This window comes from Triturus cristatus, chromosome 11 (assembly GCF_964204655.1).
Source record: "Triturus cristatus chromosome 11, aTriCri1.1, whole genome shotgun sequence".
NCBI classification, from domain to species: Eukaryota; Metazoa; Chordata; class Amphibia; order Caudata; family Salamandridae; genus Triturus; species Triturus cristatus.
In genome coordinates this window covers 1180818815-1180839200 of record NC_140594.1, presented here as the reverse complement: position 1 = coordinate 1180839200, position 20386 = coordinate 1180818815, and the positions used below count along the sequence as shown (strand labels likewise).

The 20386-nt window shown below is 47.9% G+C and overlaps 1 protein-coding gene across 1 annotated transcript in view; it reads right to left on the bottom strand.

Annotated features, from left to right (window-relative positions):
• MASP1 (MBL associated serine protease 1) overlaps nt 1-20386 on the bottom strand; it is a 322051-nt gene that overhangs the window by 23142 nt on the left and 278523 nt on the right. Inside the window, exons 11-12 of the mRNA XM_085635902.1 lie at nt 18330-18464; nt 4534-4647 (exon numbers count right to left, since the gene is read on the bottom strand). Of these exons, the coding sequence (XP_085492028.1) occupies nt 4534-4647; nt 18330-18464 (249 nt within the window). The remainder of the gene's footprint in view (nt 1-4533; nt 4648-18329; nt 18465-20386) is intronic.

Sequence of the window (20386 nt, the reverse complement as noted above, 5' to 3'; positions counted from 1 at the left end):
TGTACTGTGGGCACACATCGTGCACTTGTTCTGTGTATGTGACAAGTGTCCTTGGTGTTAAGGAAGCTTGCACTGTGGGCACATATGGTGCACCTGTTCTGTGTATGTGACAAGTGCCCTTGGTGTTAGGGAAGCTTGCACTGTGGGCACACATGGTGCACCTGTTCTGTGTATGTGATCAAGTGTCCTTGGTGTTAGGGAAGCTTGCACTATGGGCACACATGGTGCACCTGTTCTGTGTATGTGACAAGTGTCCTTGGCGTAAGGGAAGCTTGCACTGTGTACACACATGGTGCACCTGTTCCGTGTATGTGACAAGTGTCCTTGGTGTTAGGGAAGCTTACACGGTGGGCACACATGGTGCACCTGTTCTGTGTATGTATTCAAGTTTCCTTGGTGTTAGTGAAGCTTGCACTGTGGGCACACATGGTGCACCTGTTCTGCGTATGTGACAAGTGTCTTGGTGTTAGGGAAGCTTGCACTGTGGGCACACATGGTGCACCTGTTCTGCGTATGTGACAAGTGTCCTTGGTGTTAGTGAGGCTTGCACTGTGGGCACACATGGTGCACCTGTTCTGCGTATGTGACAAGTGTCCTTGGTGTTAGTGAAGCTTGCACTGTGGGCACACATGGTGCATCTGTTCTGCGTATGTGACAAGTGTCCTTGGTGTTAGTGAAGCATGCACTGTGGGCACACATGGTGCACCTGTTCTGCGTATGTGACAAGTGTCCTTGGTGTTAAGGAAGCTTGCACTGTGGGCACATATGGTGCACCTGTTCTGTGTATGTGACAAGTGCCCTTGGTGTTAGGGAAGCTTGCACTGTGGGCACACATGGTGCACCTGTTCTGTGTATGTGATCAAGTGTCCTTGGTGTTAGGGAAGCTTGCACTATGGGCACACATGGTGCACCTGTTCTGTGTATGTGACAAGTGTCCTTGGCGTTAGGGAAGCTTGCACTGTGTACACACATGGTGCACCTGTTCTGTGTATGTGACAAGTGTCCTTGGTGTTAGGGAAGCTTGCACCGTGGGCACACATGGTGCACCTGTTCTGTGTATGTATTCAAGTTTCCTTGGTGTTAGTGAAGCTTGCACTGTGGGCACACATGGTGCACCTATTCTGCGTATGTGACAAGTGTCTTGGTGTTAGGGAAGCTTGCACTGTGGGCACACATGGTGCACCTGTTCTGCGTATGTGACAAGTGTCCTTGGTGTTAGTGAGGCTTGCACTGTGAGCACACATGGTGCACCTGTTCTGCGTATGTGACAAGTGTCCTTGGTGTTAGGGAAGCTTGCACTGTGGGCACACATGGTGCATCTGTTCTGCGTATGTGACAAGTGTCCTTGGTGTTAGGGAAGCTTGCACTCTGGGCACACATGGTGCACCTGTTCTGCGTATGTGACAAGTGTCCTTGATGTTAGGGAAGCTTGCACTGTGGGCATACATGGTGCACCTGTTCTGCGTATGTGACAAGTGCCCATGGTGTTAGGGAAGCTTGCACTGTGGGCACACAAGGTGCACCTGTTCTGTGCATGTGATCAAGTTTCCTTGGTGTTAGGGAAGCTTGCACTGTGGGCACACATGGTGCACCTGTTCTGTGTATGTGACAAGTGTCCTTGGCGTTAGGGAAGCTTGCACTGTGTACACACATGGTACACCTGTTCTGTGTATGTGACAAGTGTCCTTGGTGTTAGGGAAGCTTGCACTGTGGGCACACATGGTGCACCTGTTCTGTGTATGGGATCAAGTGTCCTTGGTGTTAGTGAAGCTTGCACTGTGGGCACACATGGTGCACCTGTTCTGCGTATGTGACAAGTGTCTGGGTGTTAGGGAAGCTTGCACTGTGGGCACACATGGTGCACCTGTTCTGCGTATGTGACAAGTGTCCTTGGTGTTCGTGAAGCTTGCACTGTGGGCACACATGGTGCACCTGTTCTGTGTATGTGACAAGTGTCCTTGGTGTTAGTGAAGCTTGCACTGTGGGCACACATGGTGCATCTGTTCTGTGTATGTGACAAGTGTCCTTGGTGTTAAGGAAGCTTGCACTGTGGGCACACATGGTGCACCTGTTCTGCGTATGTGACAAGTGTCCTTGGTGTTAGGGAAGCTTGCACTGTGGGCACACATGGTGCACCTGTTCTGCTTATGTGATCAAGAATACACTTCTGCCGACAGTTGTGCAACTGTCCTTTGTGTTAGGAAAGCTTACACCGGTGCTCCACATGTTGCAGCTGTTCTGTATGTGAACGAGCATATACTGCTGCCACGGGTCCTGTAACTGTTCTCTGTGTTATTGAAGCTTGCACCGCTGCTGCACAAGGTGTACCTGTTCTAAATGGGTGATGGCGCATACGCCTCTGCCACCGGTCCTGTAACTGCCCTTTGTATTAGGGAAGCTTGCATTGGTGCCGCACATGGTACACCTGTTCTGTGTGTGTCATTAAGCATACGCCACTCCAACCGGTCCTGTAACTATCCTTTGTGTTAGGGAAGCTTGCACTGCTGCTGCACATGGTGTACCTGTTCTGTGTGTGTGAGATCGAGCATACGCCGCTGCCATCTGCCCTGTAACTGTGTTATTGAAGCTTGCACTGCTGCTGCACAAGGTGTACCTGTTCTGTGGGTGTGAGATGAAGCACACGCTGCTGCCACCTGCCCTGTAACTGGTATTTGTGTTAGGGAAGCTTGCACTGCTGCTGCACATGGTGTACCTGTTCTGTGGGTGTGATCAAGCATACACCACTGCCACCTGCCCTGTAACTGTGTTATTGAAGCTTGCACTGCTGCTGCACATGGTGTACCTGTTCTGTGGGTGTGATCAAGCATATGCCGCTGCCACTGGTCCTGTAACTGTCCTTTGTGTTATTGAAGCTTGCACTGCTGCTGCACATGGTGTACCTGTACTGTGTGTGTGATCGAGCATACGCCGCTGCCACCAGTCCTGTAACTGTCCTTTGTGTTAGGGAAGCTTGCACTGCTGCTGCACATGGTGCACCTGTTCTTTGTGTGTGATCGAGCATACGCCGCTGCCAACGGTCCTGTAACTATCCTTTGTGTTAGGGAAGCTTGCACTGCTGCTGCACATGGTGTACCTGTTCTGTGGGTGTGATCGAGCATACGCCGCTGCTACCGGTCCTGTAACTGTTTTTTGTGTTATTGAAGCTTGCACTGCTGCGGCACATGGTGCACCTGTTCTGTGGGTGTGAGATGAAGCACACACCTCTGCCACCTGCCCTGTAACTGGTATTTGTGTTAGGCGTGCTCTGCTGAGACTCATACTGTACCAGTACTAGTGAATCTTGGTGAATCTTTTCACTGTACATCAAAGAACACACACTGGTTTTAGTTTAACAAAAGCACAACTTTATCCTAATGGCAGCACAAATGGGACAATGTAACCATCCACGAAATGCCATGGCCTTGATAGACACCCCATCCGTGCTTTACAAACCACCATAAAAAACACATGAACACCGATTGCTGAAGGGGTGACTAAACTCCTACTCTATAGATAGATGGATGGATGGATGGATGGATGGATGGATGGATGGATGGATGGATACTTTCATGTTTAGATGAACTGACAACGTAAGGCCTCCAGACAGCAAGAGGTGTTTGGCAGTATAGCTAGGCTCAAAAAGAATTCACAAAACGTTTAAATTATTACACCTGGAAAGTGGAGTCTGATGCTGGTTTCCAGTCAAATCTTGTAATATTTTATGAATTCCAGAAAGACGTAAATCTGCACCTATGTGGGCCTGTTGCACTGCAGATGCAGGTTTACGACTTTATCTATGAATCAAGCAACTACATTTTGTTCCAAGTGTATAAATGTGTGCTAGATATTATCAGCTGGATTTCCATGCATTTATCAAGAATTGTTATATTGAGAGGAAGAAATACTCTTGCGCAAGAAGTCCTAGCCTGTTAACAGCAGGAAAAAGCTGGCGGTAACACACACACACACACACACGTATATATGGAAAACCCACAGAGGCAGTATAGCCATGTTATATACTTCTTTCAATCTAAGTTTGTGGTAATTTTATGATTAAAGATTGTGGTAACATACTTATTGGAATTGAGGAATTACTACAACCTGCCAGATCTGTCCGTCCATCGGAAGTCTCCCGTCAACGGAATACTTAAGGTCCGCCCACCTCCAATGATGGGTGTGAGGGCAGGGGGCTTGCGATGGAGTACCCCGTCAGCCGAACTCTACATCACGCTGTTAGTTACTGCGATTGGCAATAATGACACTGCAGCAAACTCTATTTCCAGTGGGGAGCAGCATGCAGATACATGCTGAGGCTAACATATGACCCTTTTCTGTGTAAGAAAAGCCATTTCTGCATTTTTCTAACTCAGTAATACCACTTGTTTTATCCCTAAATAGGAAATATTGTGTAAAATGCATGTTCACCCACTTAACACACATTTAAACCTACATTTGAGATTTTCATCGTTTCAATATGAGTGCTTCAGAGTTGCTCAAATGCTCATGTATTTGTGTTTCTGAACACCAACTCACCCAGGATTACTGTGAATGAAGAGGCAGTTCTGATGTCAGAGTGATGCACCACAGGGTTGTCTATGTCCAAGGGGTGGTGAAGGCAGTGAGCTGCTGTCAGAACCCAGTAAGCACCTGCAAAGCAAGAAGGACATGGGGATATATCACTCATAAGGTGGGGGGCTCCTCTATGGACCATCAGTGGCTAACGCACTCTCATGCACAGCAGAACTCAGAGCACTGCCCGTTCATCAAACACCACAAGCTGAATGAATCAACTGTTCTTACTAACAAGAGCGGTTATCACCCATCCCCATAGCGTCCTTCGATCTACCTCAGAAGGATGACATGCAGAGTTGCCCGATTGAGATTCAAGCTACTAACTTGTGGGGTACTTACATATCTCTACAATAAGCACTCAACCCCATGGGCTAGCTTACCTATTCTGTCAGGCGCTGAGCTCAGGCGCCTACCGAAGATGCAGTTGGACCACAACTCCCAGAAATCTCGGTGGGAAGGAGGTGTGGCCACAGCAGTTAAGTACGGGCGCCGAGAACCTATCGGTGCGCGTAATACTGCCTAATTGGATTCGCTTTGGTGGAGACCGAAAGCAGAAGCTACGAAACGAAGAGCTCGTAGAACGGACGAAAAAACCCTGCGTGCCCCGCTGGACTTAGGATTCGTCGGGGGGTACGAGAAGCCGGAGTTAATTGTTTTCCAACGACGGAGGTCGCGGGACGCTGACGTAAGCGTCACCGCGCTTGCCGGTTCTGGGATTGACGGAGCGGGACAGAGAAGCTCTCCGTACCCGCGGAAGGCTGAGTGAAGCGTGCCACATAGCCAAACCCCCCGGACCGAAGAGGAAGGAGGAGCGGATGCTCCCTAATCTGCTGGGGGACCGGAGCAAGGACCCTTAGGAGCCACATCCAGAATATCGACGTTCAGGTAGCTCACAGAGGAGTGAAAGGCTGCACTGTGCGGGACACTAGTTTGGTGATAAGAAGTTACCACAAGTGTAGGGCATAGGGGAGAGAGCGTGACTGTGATAGTGCTCCCATCGCCCTCGGTGCGGTTCCACAAGAGTACTCTCGGGGACCTGTAGAGTAGAGTAGAGTAGGTCTCTGCCTATTTCCAGATAGAACACTAGCACTTCTCCTATGCTGTAAAGAGAACATTCGGGGGGCTTTCACAAAACACTGTCTCCTATCTGTAGTATCTTGCTTGGAGGGGGAGTGACCCTTCAGGGGAACGCATTGTTTATGAAGGCATGGGTTTCAATGCCTGAGTATGATTTGAGTTGACACATTGATGAGGCATACCTAGTGAGACCGAATGAGAGTAGGATGCCATATGTTTATTGTCATGTGTGTTATGATTTCATTATGTTACAGGTATCCCTATCCCCGCTGTTCCCATCCTAACTCCCTTTCCCTCGCCTGATTGCCATGGATGAATACAGGCCCCAGCTAGGCCCGCAGGACACAAGGGTTCGCTCTCCTGTAATGGAATCTATAAGGAAGTTGGCACGGAAACTGCAAAGTACAAAGACAGCATTTATTAACCCTTAAGGGTGGTCCTACAATCCACACAACACTCTTCAGTATTGCATAGAGTAGCACAAAGAACTTGCGTACATGGTCCCCTTTTATACACAACAGAGGGGCTCATAAGTGGGTGGATACAACATGAGGCCGAAGAACATTACCATTTATGGTCATTTTCGATACTGAATCAATATGTGGGCGGAGCTAACACACTCCTTGAGCCCGCAAAAACATGGTCAAGCAAGGCTAACTGATAACAGATGTGGTCAAGTCTGGACATGCGCCAGATGGACAAAGGAGCTATTTATAGACTGTTACTAGGCAGATTACAAGAGCAACTAACACAGAGGTTGGACTCTTCTCGTGGGGAACACGTGGAAGCATGACAATACAAAATGGAGTCCGAACTTCAGTCAACATAACAGAGGAAACATGCTCAAAAGGGAAGAGAATTAATGTCTTTAGTAAATGCTTAATCACATTGCTGTCTCAATTTACAACAGACGACCCTTTCAGCATTTACTGAAGACATCCGGTTTGACAGGATAATCATCATATATGTCAATTGTCATCATTTCTTCGACTTCTTTAGCTAGACGTTTCTGATGAGCAACATCGGCAATAGCTTTCTTATCAGGGATACAGAATGATACGCATAAGGAACAGAGCAAGGGACCACATTGGACACAGATACAGCAAGAAAACAGGACTGCTACAATAATACAGAGACCAGTTAAAACCTTCCATCCCCAGGCAGTAATCAATGCCCAAAACCATCCAGAAAAGGACCAAGTGCCGTTTTCTGTATGGATTTCAGCTGCAATTTTGTGCAATTTGTTTATAGCGTTATAAACTGATGGCGTATGATCAGGGATAAACACACAACAGCTACTTCCAATAATTTTACATGCTCCTCCTCTGTCAGCTAGCATAACGTCTAATACCATACGATTCTGTAATGCAACAATTCTAGTAATTTGCAGTTCCTCCGTAAGATTCCCAAGAGCAGCAGCGGTCTGGTTTGTCACAGCTTCCACCACTCTTGTTAATCTTCGGATCTTCCTACTGTTCAGAGCAGCTCCAACAAAGAAAAACAGTCCTAAGTTAAAATCAATATATTGTTGCAGACTGGTATCAGTCTGATCTACATCATCAATTGATAAAGTACGTTTATACCTATTTACAGTCACATTATTCAATAATTTCAGATCTTTATGATAAGATGCGGGTGCTAGGAATACAGGGGGTAATAGGAATGATACATAGCATACCCCAGACCACCCAGCCGGCAAACGGTAATAACCTTTATTTCCACACACAAAGTAGGTATTATGGGACGCTAGGAAGGTACTGTTGTTCAACCCATCAATATTCAGGACGGTGATACAATCGCTGACACCGACAGGAATAGAACCCACACTCTGGACACACAGGTCCGCTTGAGCTTGTGCTACTTGAATCACAAATTTGTCCTTTCCCACAGTGTCTCTTGTGTTCGTGAAAATGTAGGGAATGGATTCATTGTCTGGTCGGTACTCTTCCCATTCCCAAATTGTCCCATTCGCTTGTGGATACCCATTTTTATCCTGATGACATTCTTTATTGAGTCTGAAGAGCAATCGTCCCACTGTCGGTTTCCGAGTGGCAAACAGCAAAGTGTACCATGCTCTACAAGAGCCATTATGAGAGAAAGGAAGCGGTATGAATGGCGTACCTCCTTTCTTCTGATGGGCTGGCATCATCCCACATATCCAACAGTTCGTAGTGTTCGTAGCAACGTGGGTATGATGCAGCATCTGGATGAAAGTGTTATTCAAGTAAGACTGTCGATGCTTCAACTCTTGATACGGTAATGTATAAAAGTAGTGCTCCTCAGGCACCGGAGTTGTCAACACAAGTATTTTCCGAGCGGGGGTTACATCCTCCACAAACCATGTGGTTATCCCAACAATAGCTACTGTCAACATGAACCCTGATGCACAAAGGATTTTCTTTTTCTCCATGTCAAAAATAAAAACCCGATATCTTCCTGAAACTAAAAATCTGTCAGAACTCTTCCCCTTGGGCAGCGGTCGATTTCTTCACCAGCGGGCCAAGACGGGTGTCGCTACACTAATGCAGGGCTGATCCCCCCCCCTTGCCTCATCGGCTCTCCGTTTCACTAACCCAAGGGCCGTTCTGACAGCATGTCCCAGCACTGGAGAACTCACTTCCTTGGTCGAAGATGATATCGCCTTCCTCCAGGAGTCACGTGGTCCGGAAAGAGCTCCTCAGTGACGTTCGGCTCCGCAGCACGGCCTGTCTCTGCAGCCAGGATTTCTCGTTGATCGGTCAGCACGGCAGGTTCCACCAATCCGGGCGGCACCTTCCTACAGTGCAGGGAATGGATCCAATTCTTTCTGTTGGAGACTCGCACAGCCGTCCTCGTTGCGAGGAGGACCTGCTCAGGGCCCACCCATCTCGGTTCCAAGCTGTTTGTTCTGTCAAATATTTTCACCATCACGTGGTCCCCAGGTCGGAGACCATGTCCTTCACCGGTAGACCGATCAGGGAGCACCTCTCGGACCTGTTGATGAATAGAAACCAAGTTATCCGTTAACTGTGCCAGATAATCGCTCATCATTACACAAGGTACATCATACACAGCCTTAGGCTTTGGTGGACCCCAAATATTCATTGGGCGTCCGAAGACAATCTCGTACGGTGTAAGGCCAGTTCGAGAGTGCGGTACCGATCTAATTGACAATAACGCCAGTGGCAGAACGTCTGGCCAAGTCAAGGACGTCGAAGCTTGAATCTTAGCGATCTTGAGCTTCAGTGTACCATTATACTTCTCGACTAGTCCTGCAGACTGAGGGTGAAACACGGCGTGAAACTTCTGAGTGATGCCTAGGCCCTTCAAGACATACTTTATAACATCCGCTACAAAGTGAGGGCCATTATCACTCCACAGAAGTCTACAAACGCCATATCGAGGGAAGAACTCTTTCAGCAGCAGCTTCGCAGTAGTCATTGCAGTATTGTCTTTCATAGGGTACGCTTCAACCCATTTACTGAAGGCGCAAACCACTACTAGAACATACTTCAAATTGTTACAGCGTTCAAGCTGGATATAATCCATCTGCAAAACCTCGAAGGGTGCAGTGGGTGTCACAAATCCTCCTGCTGGAGTTCGAGTACCCTTTCCTGGGTTATACCTCAGGCAGATCATACAGGTCTGCACCACCCTCTTTGCTGTGCTAGCAATCTCTGGATGCTCCCAGACTTGGGTAAGCAATTTCACAATTGCGGAAGCTCCAACATGTGCTAGCCCATGTGCCATCTGAACCATAGGCTGTACAAAAGCCGTAGGTAATTTCCATCTATCCATCTGCTTATTTCTCCAGCAGCCTTCATCATCCAATTCTCCCTCGCTAGCCCATTGCTCCCGCTCTTTATCAGAAGCTGTCCTTTGCATTTCTCGCACTTCCTCCTTCGCATCATGCCATCTTTCCAGCTGTGACTTTACTACATACATAGCAGTAGCACCGGGCTGCATCGCAGTCTCCCGTGCTACTCGGTCTGCTAACGCATTCCCTTCTCCAACTTTATCAACTACTTTCCTATGGGCGCTACACTTATCGATGGCAATTTTCTTTGGGTATGTCAATGCGGTTAAAAGATTGTGAACTAACTCTCCATGCATTATCTGTACCCCATGTGACGTTAAAAACCCTCTCTCCTTCCAGAGTAGGCCGAAGTCGTGCGCTACTCCGAAGGCATAGCGGCTATCTGTATAAACATTCACACACAATCCTGTACTGAGCTCACATGCTCGTGTTAATGCTATCAGTTCCGCTGCTTGAGCTGATTTCTGTCGTATGCGTGCTGTCTCCACTATCGTTTGTAATGTGGTAATTGCATACGCTGCTGAAGTCGTACCATCTGGTAGCTTCAGGCATGATCCGTCCACCCACAGTTCTCCATCTACATCTGGAAAGGGCGTATCCTGGAGATCAATACGACCCTTTGTTTGTTCCTCAGTCACGAGAATACAATCATGTGCTTTCCGCGCCTCAGGCTGGGTTTCGGGGTATGGCAACAATGTTGCCGGGTTTAACGTTACGCACCTTTTTAACGTAATATGAGGAGCCAAAAGCGTCAACTCATATCCCGTTAAACGGGCACTGGTCAAATGCTGCGTCTTCGTTTGATTAAGCAGGGCATCGACAGCATGGGGGACTAATACCAACAGCTTATGAGATAACACAATTCCCTCACTTTGGCGTATTGACACAGCTGTCGCCGCAACCGAGCGAAAACACCCTGGTAATGCTCGGGCGACAGGATCAAGTACAGCCGAAAAATATGCACAAGGGCGCTGCTTATCGCCGTGCATCTGCACTAAAACTGATAATGCACATCCATCTTTCTCATGCACATACAACGAAAAGGGTTTTGCATAATCAGGGGTCCCTAACACTGGTGCTGAACAGAGGGCTTGTCGCAATTGCTGAAAAGCAGCATCACACTCATCTGACCAAGGGATCGGGATAGGCGTATCCTTTGTCAAAAGGGCTAACAATGGCTTAGCTATGTGTGAAAACCCCAATATCCACTGCCTACAGAAGGAGACAAGACCCAAAAATGCACGCACATCCTTCTGCGTGGATGGTGTCGGTGTGTCCAGAATTACTTGGATACGATCTGGTGTGAGTGCACGCCCCTCCTTAGACAAAAGGTGACCCAAATAAGTCACCTTTGGTCTACAGAATTGCAATTTCTTCCTAGATACCTTATGATTGTGGGATGCTAAAAAGGAAAGCAAGGATAACGTACTTTTTTCACACAACTCCAGGGTGTCAGCCGCCAGCAAGATGTCATCGACATATTGAATGAGGGCGACCCTCTCGAGCAGAACAAAGTAATCCAATTGTCGTTTCAAAGCCTGACTGTAAATACTAGGGCTTTCTGTGTAGCCCTGGGGGATCCTACAAAAACGATAAGATCTATTATTTAATGTAAACCCAAAAAGATATCGGCTATCGGGGTGAATGGGAATGGAAAAGAAGGCATTCTTCAAATCGATCACTGAGAACATAGTCGCCGTAGGCGGGACCAAGGTAAGCAACGTCGTGATATCGGAAACTACTGGGTACTGAGGTATCACGATCTTGTTTACTTCTCTCAAATCAATTATAAACCGATAGACTCTGGCATCCGTATCCTTTTTCAGGATGGGAAGAATCGGACTGTTACAGATGTTGTAGGGAACTTCCTCCACCACCCCTACCGCAATCAAATCCTGCACTATCTGTATGAGAGCCTCCTCGCCCTCCTGGGAAATACGGTACTGTGGGAGGCGAGGTAACACCGCCCCCTCCTGGACACTAACATGGACCGGTGGAATCACCATTTGTCCCACATCTGTGTCCGAAGTTGCCCACAAAGCACGAGGGAGGGTAGCTAACAACGCATCCTCTGACATCGCACACATCCGCTCAGACCGGGGGTAGTTGTCATTCAATATCACCCGCACACCAGCAGGGGAGCAGCGGATCGTAGCCCTAAAATGCTTTAACATATCAAGGCCCATAATGTTGTCTGGTGTGTACGGGGCAAGCAGAAACGGACAAGGTGCAGAAAAAGAATCAACCTTGAACATGAGGGGCTGTGAAAGAGGGCTTCGGGCGAGTGTACCGTCAAACCCTACCGATGTAACCATTAAGCCGGATGGAGGAGCCCCCGGAACCAATTGCTTAGACAGCGCACTACGTGTCGCTTCTGTATCCACTAGGAACTGATCGGTAGAGCCCAGAACCTCAGCCGATACGTAAGGACCCTTCTGATCGACCGGCACCTCAACTGATTCCAACCCCCATCCAACGCATTCCTATGCATGCTGAGAATCATGGTACCCCGATCGGTCAATCCCCGCCACTTGATACTGATGCTGGCGATCGAAAACATTTGATCTATCTCGTTGCTGCCCAGCAGAGTCGAAACGAGCCCGTTCGTTAGAATTCCCTCTAAAGTTCGAGAAACCCCCTCTACCTCACGGGCCACCCTGAGTATGCCCCTGACGCGAAGCATGCAACACCGGGCAATCCCTAGCCCAATGACCCGATTGCTTACAATACGCACACTGGTTCCTATTCAAATCAGATCGGCCCGAGGGAGGACCATAAGATCCTCCCCTACCTCTATTACTACCCCGTCGGGGCGGGCCATATACTTGTGCCAACATCACCTTTGTTTTTAGATCTTTCGATTTCTTTTCCTCCTGGCCCTTTGCTTCTTGCTCCTGACGCTCATAATACTGAGCGATAGTCAGGAGGGCCGTCGGGGTTGTGGAAGACCAAGAACTCTCGCTCGCTTTTAAACGGGCCGCAACTGCCGGCAGCAGATTAGCCACATATTTATCCGCAAAAAGGTGGCGGCCTGTATCGTCAGTAAGCGACTGGCCACTAAAATCATGAAACGTCTCCTCAAAGCGTGTAAAGAAATCCGCAACTGACTCGTCAACTTTCTGTTTACATGCAGCTAACATATTCCAGTCAATCTTTCTAGGGGGGATAATTGTCTTCAACTTAGCCACAATAGCAGCAGGGAGATCTAAAATACTCTGGGGTGGTTTCTGCGCGGGCTTCCGCTCTCTATCCTCATCCTCAAGCTCAGACCACCGGGCCTTGAAGGCAACTGTATCATCTACCTTTCGCACAGATCGCCACATATCCGGTGGTAGAATAAGGCCAAAGAACAGGTCTATATCTGCTAAAGTCATAACGCAAGAATTCAAGGCCCCCTCGACTTCTTCGTAGAAGGCCGCTGGATTCTTGCGGGGGTCAGGCAACGCATTCTTTAATGCCATAACATCAGCTCTATGCCACGGAGTATAAACCCAATTATACACAAAATATCCCTTAGCATCGGCGGAGGTAATGTCCGAGCTAGTCCCCGCTCCTTTAGGAGGAACATACAAAGGCGCCGCCTCTCGCATTGGTTTAACATGCACTATGACATCCTTATCTGACTGGGAGGTTGATGGGTGGCCTTCTGCGGTACACGAATCCGACTGCTTCTCCTCCCCTGCTCGTTGGCGCTCTTTTTCTTTATGGGCCAGCACCGCGTCCCGCAAGGCGAACAGCCGCCGAGCCGTATCAGGAGCCTTAGGGGGAGAGAAAACACCATCATGCAATGCTTTAGCATCCGATGTCACTTCTTCAGGCTCAAAGACACTAGAATATTTCCGGAAAGCAGCAATCACTTCCTCAGCGAAATGACTCAGAAAATACAATCTCTCTCTATCCTGCCACGACCCCCAAGTATGGAACAAGTCATCCACGGACACCTTGCCCTTGAGTGCACGGAAGGAAAGTTGCCGAAGCTCAGCCATATGCTCAGCCGATAACATGGACCGCGTATCCACCTTACCCGGACCCGGGACAGAATCTTGTGGCCTCGGAGCAGATGCGCCGACATAAGGGGGCGGAGAGCGATCTAGTAAATAAAAATCATCATCAAGATTATTAAGGACAGGATAAAGCGGCTGCCGAACAGCATATTGACCCGAGACTTGCAGCCTACGCTCTTTCTCTTGTCTCTCTGTCTGTTCTTTGTCTTCCCGACGCTTCGCTTCCTGGGCTCGCACATGATCATTCTTCCGCTGTTCTTTATCAAACAGCGCTTTCTCACGCTTCTCTCGCTCACGCACCTCCTTCACCCACAACCGCACACACTCAAACATATCCTGACGAGCACGTCGCTTACACATACACTGTTCCACATACTCAATCTTACGTATATCAAACGATCCATACAAAGGCCATCGTAACTCAGGATCTTTTTTAGTATATTTCCTCCATACTGTGCTGTACATTATGGAAGAAAGACCATGCTTCACATACATATCCCTATTAGGAGTCCCCTCCGGGGGAGCTGGAGCAGATTCCTCGAGGTTCAACCGGTTTCCAAAGCAGCAACACCACTTACGGAGTGCGCTAAAAGCAGGCATGCTCAGAAATAATGCAAAATATGCAATATTATAAAGAAAATGGCACTTAATCGTTGCGCCGTTCAAAGTTACACAGCTCCGGAGAAATCTCTCCACATTACCTGCCTATATGTGTTGCAACGCATATATGTTCACAAAGACAAATACAGAATATGACTAGTCATCACAAATCAAACTCAAATAGCCAGATCAGGCTTCAAAACTCGGAGCAAGTACCGTACACCGGTTCTTACCAATCAAGAGTCCAGATTCCAACTGCCAAGCTCCAAAATCGCCCAAACGGCTTTCACGGCAGAACCGACAGAAGAGGTCTCAGTCGATGACCGGCGCCACCCAGACGGTCAGCTCGGAAGGGAAGGAAGAAAAACCTCGGGATGCCAGGGCTAAGACGCCGCTGGCAGTGATCACGTCCCCGGCCAAATTCCTCACCTTCGTCACGACCAGTCCTTCGAGCATCCGAGTCGCCGATGAGCCCCACGTGACGGGCGCCAATTGATGAATACAGGCCCCAGCTAGGCCCGCAGGACACAAGGGTTCGCTCTCCTGTAATGGAATCTATAAGGAAGTTGGCACGGAAACTGCAAAGTACAAAGACAGCATTTATTAACCCTTAAGGGTGGTCCTACAATCCACACAACACTCTTCAGTATTGCATAGAGTAGCACAAAGAACTTGCGTACATGGTCCCCTTTTATACACAACAGAGGGGCTCATAAGTGGGTGGATACAACATGAGGCCGAAGAACATTACCATTTATGGTCATTTTCGATACTGAATCAATATGTGGGCGGAGCTAACACACTCCTTGAGCCCGCAAAAACATGGTCAAGCAAGGCTAACTGATAACAGATGTGGTCAAGTCTGGACATGCGCCAGATGGACAAAGGAGCTATTTATAGACTGTTACTAGGCAGATTACAAGAGCAACTAACACAGAGGTTGGACTCTTCTCGTGGGGAACACGTGGAAGCATGACAATACAAAATGGAGTCCGAACTTCAGTCAACATAACAGAGGAAACATGCTCAAAAGGGAAGAGAATTAATGTCTTTAGTAAATGCTTAATCACATTGCTGTTTCAATTTACAACACCCTGGTACTCTGTTTTCACATATTCAGAGCTGGGGACGTCGGGAGGTGGACCCCTTGTGCTTCACTCGACTCAACGGAACCCACGAAAAACGTGACATATTCCTCTCAGTCTGCACTGAAGCCAAGACAGTTTGGTTTCCAAAATCCATCAGGCTTGGCCTCCAGCTGCAAATGTGTTTCTACCAATACAGCAATTTGCCATCAAATTAAAAAGGCGGATTGCTTACCATGAGATTCCTCTAGAATGTACCCCATCTCAGTTTTTTTGTGAGCAAATCACCCCATCTTCTTCATTCTCAAGTTTTATATGTGTAATATGTTCTCTCTGTTGTATGGGTCTCCACCCCCCCTGTCATAATTTCCTGTTCTCTGCAATCTGGTTTCGCCTGCCATCATTATGATGTTGGCACGGACAGTCCTTTAAGGTTGATTATGTAGGGTGCTGTGGTGGTGAAGCAGCACATCTGGATTACACTGATTGTAATTTTTACACCAGTAGTTATACTGGCCTTTGCACCGTGCGACTCGTGCAAATTGAATTTTTTACTTTGTAAATTGATGCATTTATCAGTGAAAATTAACACTGGTGTTGCCGGTGCAATCAAGTTAATCTGATCCAGGATGTTCGAGAAGCACCTGATGCAAATCAATGTTCTAAGACTTTCTGCTGCTCTCTGGAGCATGATCAATAAGCACTGGCAAAGCCTTTAGGTCACCCTTTGGGCCTCGGCATCCCAAGTCATTACTAGATGTCCCTCATGAGACTGAAACAGCATCTAGAAGTCTTTAACAAACCAACAGCCCTGCAAGACATTACAAGAGGTCCCTCTTGAACCAGAAGCAACTGCTTTCAGTCTTTTAAAAAGGTGCAGTACCTCAAGTCATCACTTGATATCCCTCTTGAGTCAGAAACAACTGGTTGGAAAGTCTTTCAAAAGGCTGCAGTACCTCAAGTCATCACTAGATGCCACTCTGGAGTCCGGTCCAACTGCTTGAAAAGTCTTCACAAAGGTTCAGTATCTCAAGTTGCTGCTAAATGTCTTAAGTCAAATGCAACTGCTTGAACTATCTTTCACGAAGCAGAGGGGGTGTGACTTCAGCATATATGTTTGCATATAAGCTTTTGCACCTCTAATGATTTGGGCATATTTTTATAGGCTAAATAAATATTCTAAAGCTGGGTTATGACGATGAGTCAATATTCTAACTTTCAATAAATGTATTGCGCGGGAAAACTGTGATGACACTGGCCAGTCTGGGGTTGCTTGTAGTCCCTTGTGCAGGGGGCCTCCCCTGGCAGTCCAGGGTGGTCTCTTCCCATGCACGAGGAGCAGGGTCAGTACTGATTTGCAAAGGTGCATGGTACATGGTTGGTGAAAAATGAAGGACTGGAATGTGGCCCCGAACGATTGCCAGTCACAGAATAATGCAAGCTTCCACGCATCACCTTGTTGTTGCAGTAACTATTCTAAGGCCAGATAACGATGACAAGTCAATATTGTAACTTTCAATAAATGTCTTTATTGCTACGGAACACAGACACGCTAATATACATAGGTCCTAGCAGTCCCTGGAACTAACAAGTGCCTTTAAACTTATTCTTAGCAGACTGCTTTCAACTAGGTACACACGTCTCCCAGCAAATTGTTGGTTCCTTGTAGTGAGAGGACAGGTTATGGATAAACTGCGCTCTTTCATTGCCCTGCGCTGTGTAAGGAGGAAGCAAAATGACCACTGAACACATCATTGAAAAATACATTTGACCAAATGCCCTTCTATGTATGTATGTGTACATATTTACTTTCACTATGATTTTGGGGAAATTTGAGGTCAACAAGACATTCATAAACCTGCGCTACCACAGCCTGCTGCTGGTGGTTTCTCTTGTGCCAGATGCCACTGCTTCAAGTCTTTCACAAACCTGCAGCACTTCAAGTGGCCACTAGATGTCCCTCTTTAGTCAGATGCAATTGGTTGAAATGTCCTTCTTAAAGCTGCAGTACCTCAAAGCGTACTAGAGGCCCTTCTTGACGGATGCAACAGCATATTAAGTTTTTTCCAAAGTTGAAATACTTCAAGTGGTCACTAGATGGCCATCTCGAGTCAGACCCAAAGCCTTCACTAAGCTCCAGTACCTCAGTTCGTTCGATTTCAGGTATACAAACTGGCATTGACATTTTATGGAACATTGTGATGAAACCATTAAATACATAGGTAAGAGCCATCACTAGTAAATCCAAGTGTCTTCAAACTGCTAACCTTAGTGGACTATTTTTTAGGTGAATGTATACATGTGCAGCAACAAATGCATTCAGATCAGTGGATAAAGATGGATGACTGAAAGCTCTCTAAGGAAATGTTTTTTTTTTACATTTCTTTTAACACAGGGCTTGAAAATCAGCTAAAGCTGTTTTTAGGCCTGACCTCAAAAGGTGTCTGTTTCTTTAACTAATTAGTGGGAATTGTGCAGTACATCAGGGACCAGACCAAAGAAGTGATGGGTGGAATGCGAGATGTGCGAGATGCTAATGCCAGCATCTCACTCACTGGTATTTACTCGTGGCCGCATCCAGTCCATGGTTATGTCCCACACCATGCCACCTCAGTTTGGACCACGCCATATGCAAATCAGTCTTGACCCTGCTCCAATAGAAACAATCTATCCTGAACTGCAGGCAGTGCCTTCCTGAACCAGTAACCCAAGACTAGTTTTGCCCTGATTGGGGCTCTCCAGTCATGTGTTGCTTGGTTTCAATGGCACAGTGAGCACAGGACCCTAGTTGTATTACAAAACTTGAGGGGGGGCCCCCGGCAAAGTATATAGAAGCACCCCCTATGCTCCAGAGCCAGTCAGAAGCTGACAGGGCAGGGGCCCACCACTCGTGCACAGTGCCAGAGGGGCCCCCCTGGCACTCAGTGGCTCCCCATACTGCGGGCGATGTCGGCCTATTGTTACGCCATTGCAGGACCCGCGTCTGGGCATATTGACGTAGCAGGGCACATTCACTATTCAAAACTCATGTGCAAACAATGGAATGTAAACAAGTTGATAAAGTGGACATATTTACCCAGCACATACTTTACCCCACGTTCCTTTGGAGGTTGCTCTATGCATGCGTCATCTTATTGTTCTCCCAAAGTATGCCTTTGACCCGCAGGTCATCAGTTTCTGCTTCCTGTGGCTTACCTATCAATGAGCCTCCGCAGAAGGGGCGGCCATCTTGAACCATCATGGCGATCCACGGTGAAATACCTTTCTTGGCATAGGTTCCTCCAGCAATCCTGGCGAGAGCACTCCTGGTGAACCTGGGGCTTCCACACACTGAAACCAGTAGGAAGACAAAGGGTTAATACCACAGGGGCAAATTCCAAAGGGACAGCCATGCACATAGGTTTGGGCTAATAAGTGATAGCTGAGAAAGCAAGTGTAGTCAATAAATACCTTTAAAAACCTGTGACATTTTTAACATTTAGGGACATAGTGGTAATTGTGTCGCAGGGCAGCTCTTGCTGCACCGCACTGCGTGCCAGGGAAAGGGCAGGATGGCACCATACAGTATTTATCCAATACGGTGCACTCCTGTCCTTTCCCCCTGCGCTGGCGCAGTTTTGGCAGCCTAGCGCCAACAATGGCACCCTTGCACCATGGTGCAAGGGTGCCTGTGTTGCAAGCAGGATTGTTTTTGTACAGGAAGGGACACCTCCCTGTACAAAAACAATCCCCTGAGACATTTTCCTCTTTCTACTGCAGCACACATTGGAAGAGAAAACAAGGAGCAATAAACCTATTCCTCCTTGTTACGCCTCACCTGCGGAGGCGTATCTTTTGGTGCATTCCCAGGTTTTCCAGGTTTGGTAAATCTGGGAATCCCTCAAAAACCATGGAATTTGCATGGGACTGGTTAATTTGTAAAAAATTAAGTGCCGGGACTCTCGTCAGGAAGCAGCTTGCACCAGCCCCTTTCTCCTGTTAGTGCTGCCTAAAACAGAACCAACCATTAGCAATGAATGCGGGAGAAGATGTGGTGTAATGACCAGAGCTGCAGACTTCTGAGCTGGGGAACCAGTTCCGAGTCTCGATGTCGGCTCAACATGCTGTGATTCTGGACAAATCACATAGGGCCTCCTTATGATGTCGGTCGGAGTTGCCACCGTTTCTGTGTGGGAGCACATCATTTTTCTATGGGAGCACAAGCTCCCATTGAGAAATGGGACTTTGTATAAATCCCTGCACTGTATGGTAGGCATCTCACGGTACCTGCCAAACGGTGTAGGGATTTTCAGCGGGGCACCATAGTACTTAAGGGCAGTCTGTTTACGAAAGGCAGTCTGTGTACGTAAATGCAGCCTGTGTACATAAGGACAGCCTCAGTACGTAAAGGCAGTCTGTGGACGTAAAGGCAGCCTGTGTATGCAAGGCCAGCCTGTGTACGTAAGGGCAGTATGTGTACATAAAGGCAGTCTGTGCATGTAAAGGCAGTCTGTGTACGTAAAGGCAGCCTGTTTACGTAAGGGCAGTCTGTGTACATAAAGGCAGTCTGTGCACGTGAAGGCAGTCTGTGTACGTAAAGGCAGCCTGTGTACATAAGCATACATTCCAACATTTCAGAAGAGCAAAGTGGGAGATTCTTTTAAAAAAATCGGGAGAATGGGGCCTTGAATCGGGTTACTGTCATGTATGGGCTTTGGAAGTGTGCTGCTGCAGGATCCGACATTTGAAACGCAAATGCACGTTTTTTTCTTACCTTTCAGAAGCATGGAGTACAATGGCAGGCAGAGAGAGAGTTATGTAAGTATTCTGCACTCACTGGCCTGGCAGGTTGCTGGCAGTGCGTATACCAACCCCCCTACCCCCCCCCCCACCTGTGTGGCAGCCCGGGCACACACACAGCCGCCCCCGAGTACTTCACAGGTCCTTAAAAGACCATTCACTTGTTAATGGGGCTTTGTTGGTTGTTCACCCCTTCTAGAGCCCCTGTCGCCACTCTGACTATTGCTGGAAGAATTAGCACGTTACACAATACCAAGCCCTGTCTGCTGAAACCCCGAGGAATCGGGTTTTTGCTTGCAGGAATCAGGAGGCGGGAGACTAGTCTTGAAATCGGTAGTCTCCCGCCTGAATCAGGAGGGTTGGCATGTATTCATAAGGGCAGTCTGTTTACGTAAATGCCGCCGACCGTGGCCCCCGCAGGGGGCACTACAGCGGTCGGTGCCCTAGTGCTGCCGGGGCACCGGTCACCCCTC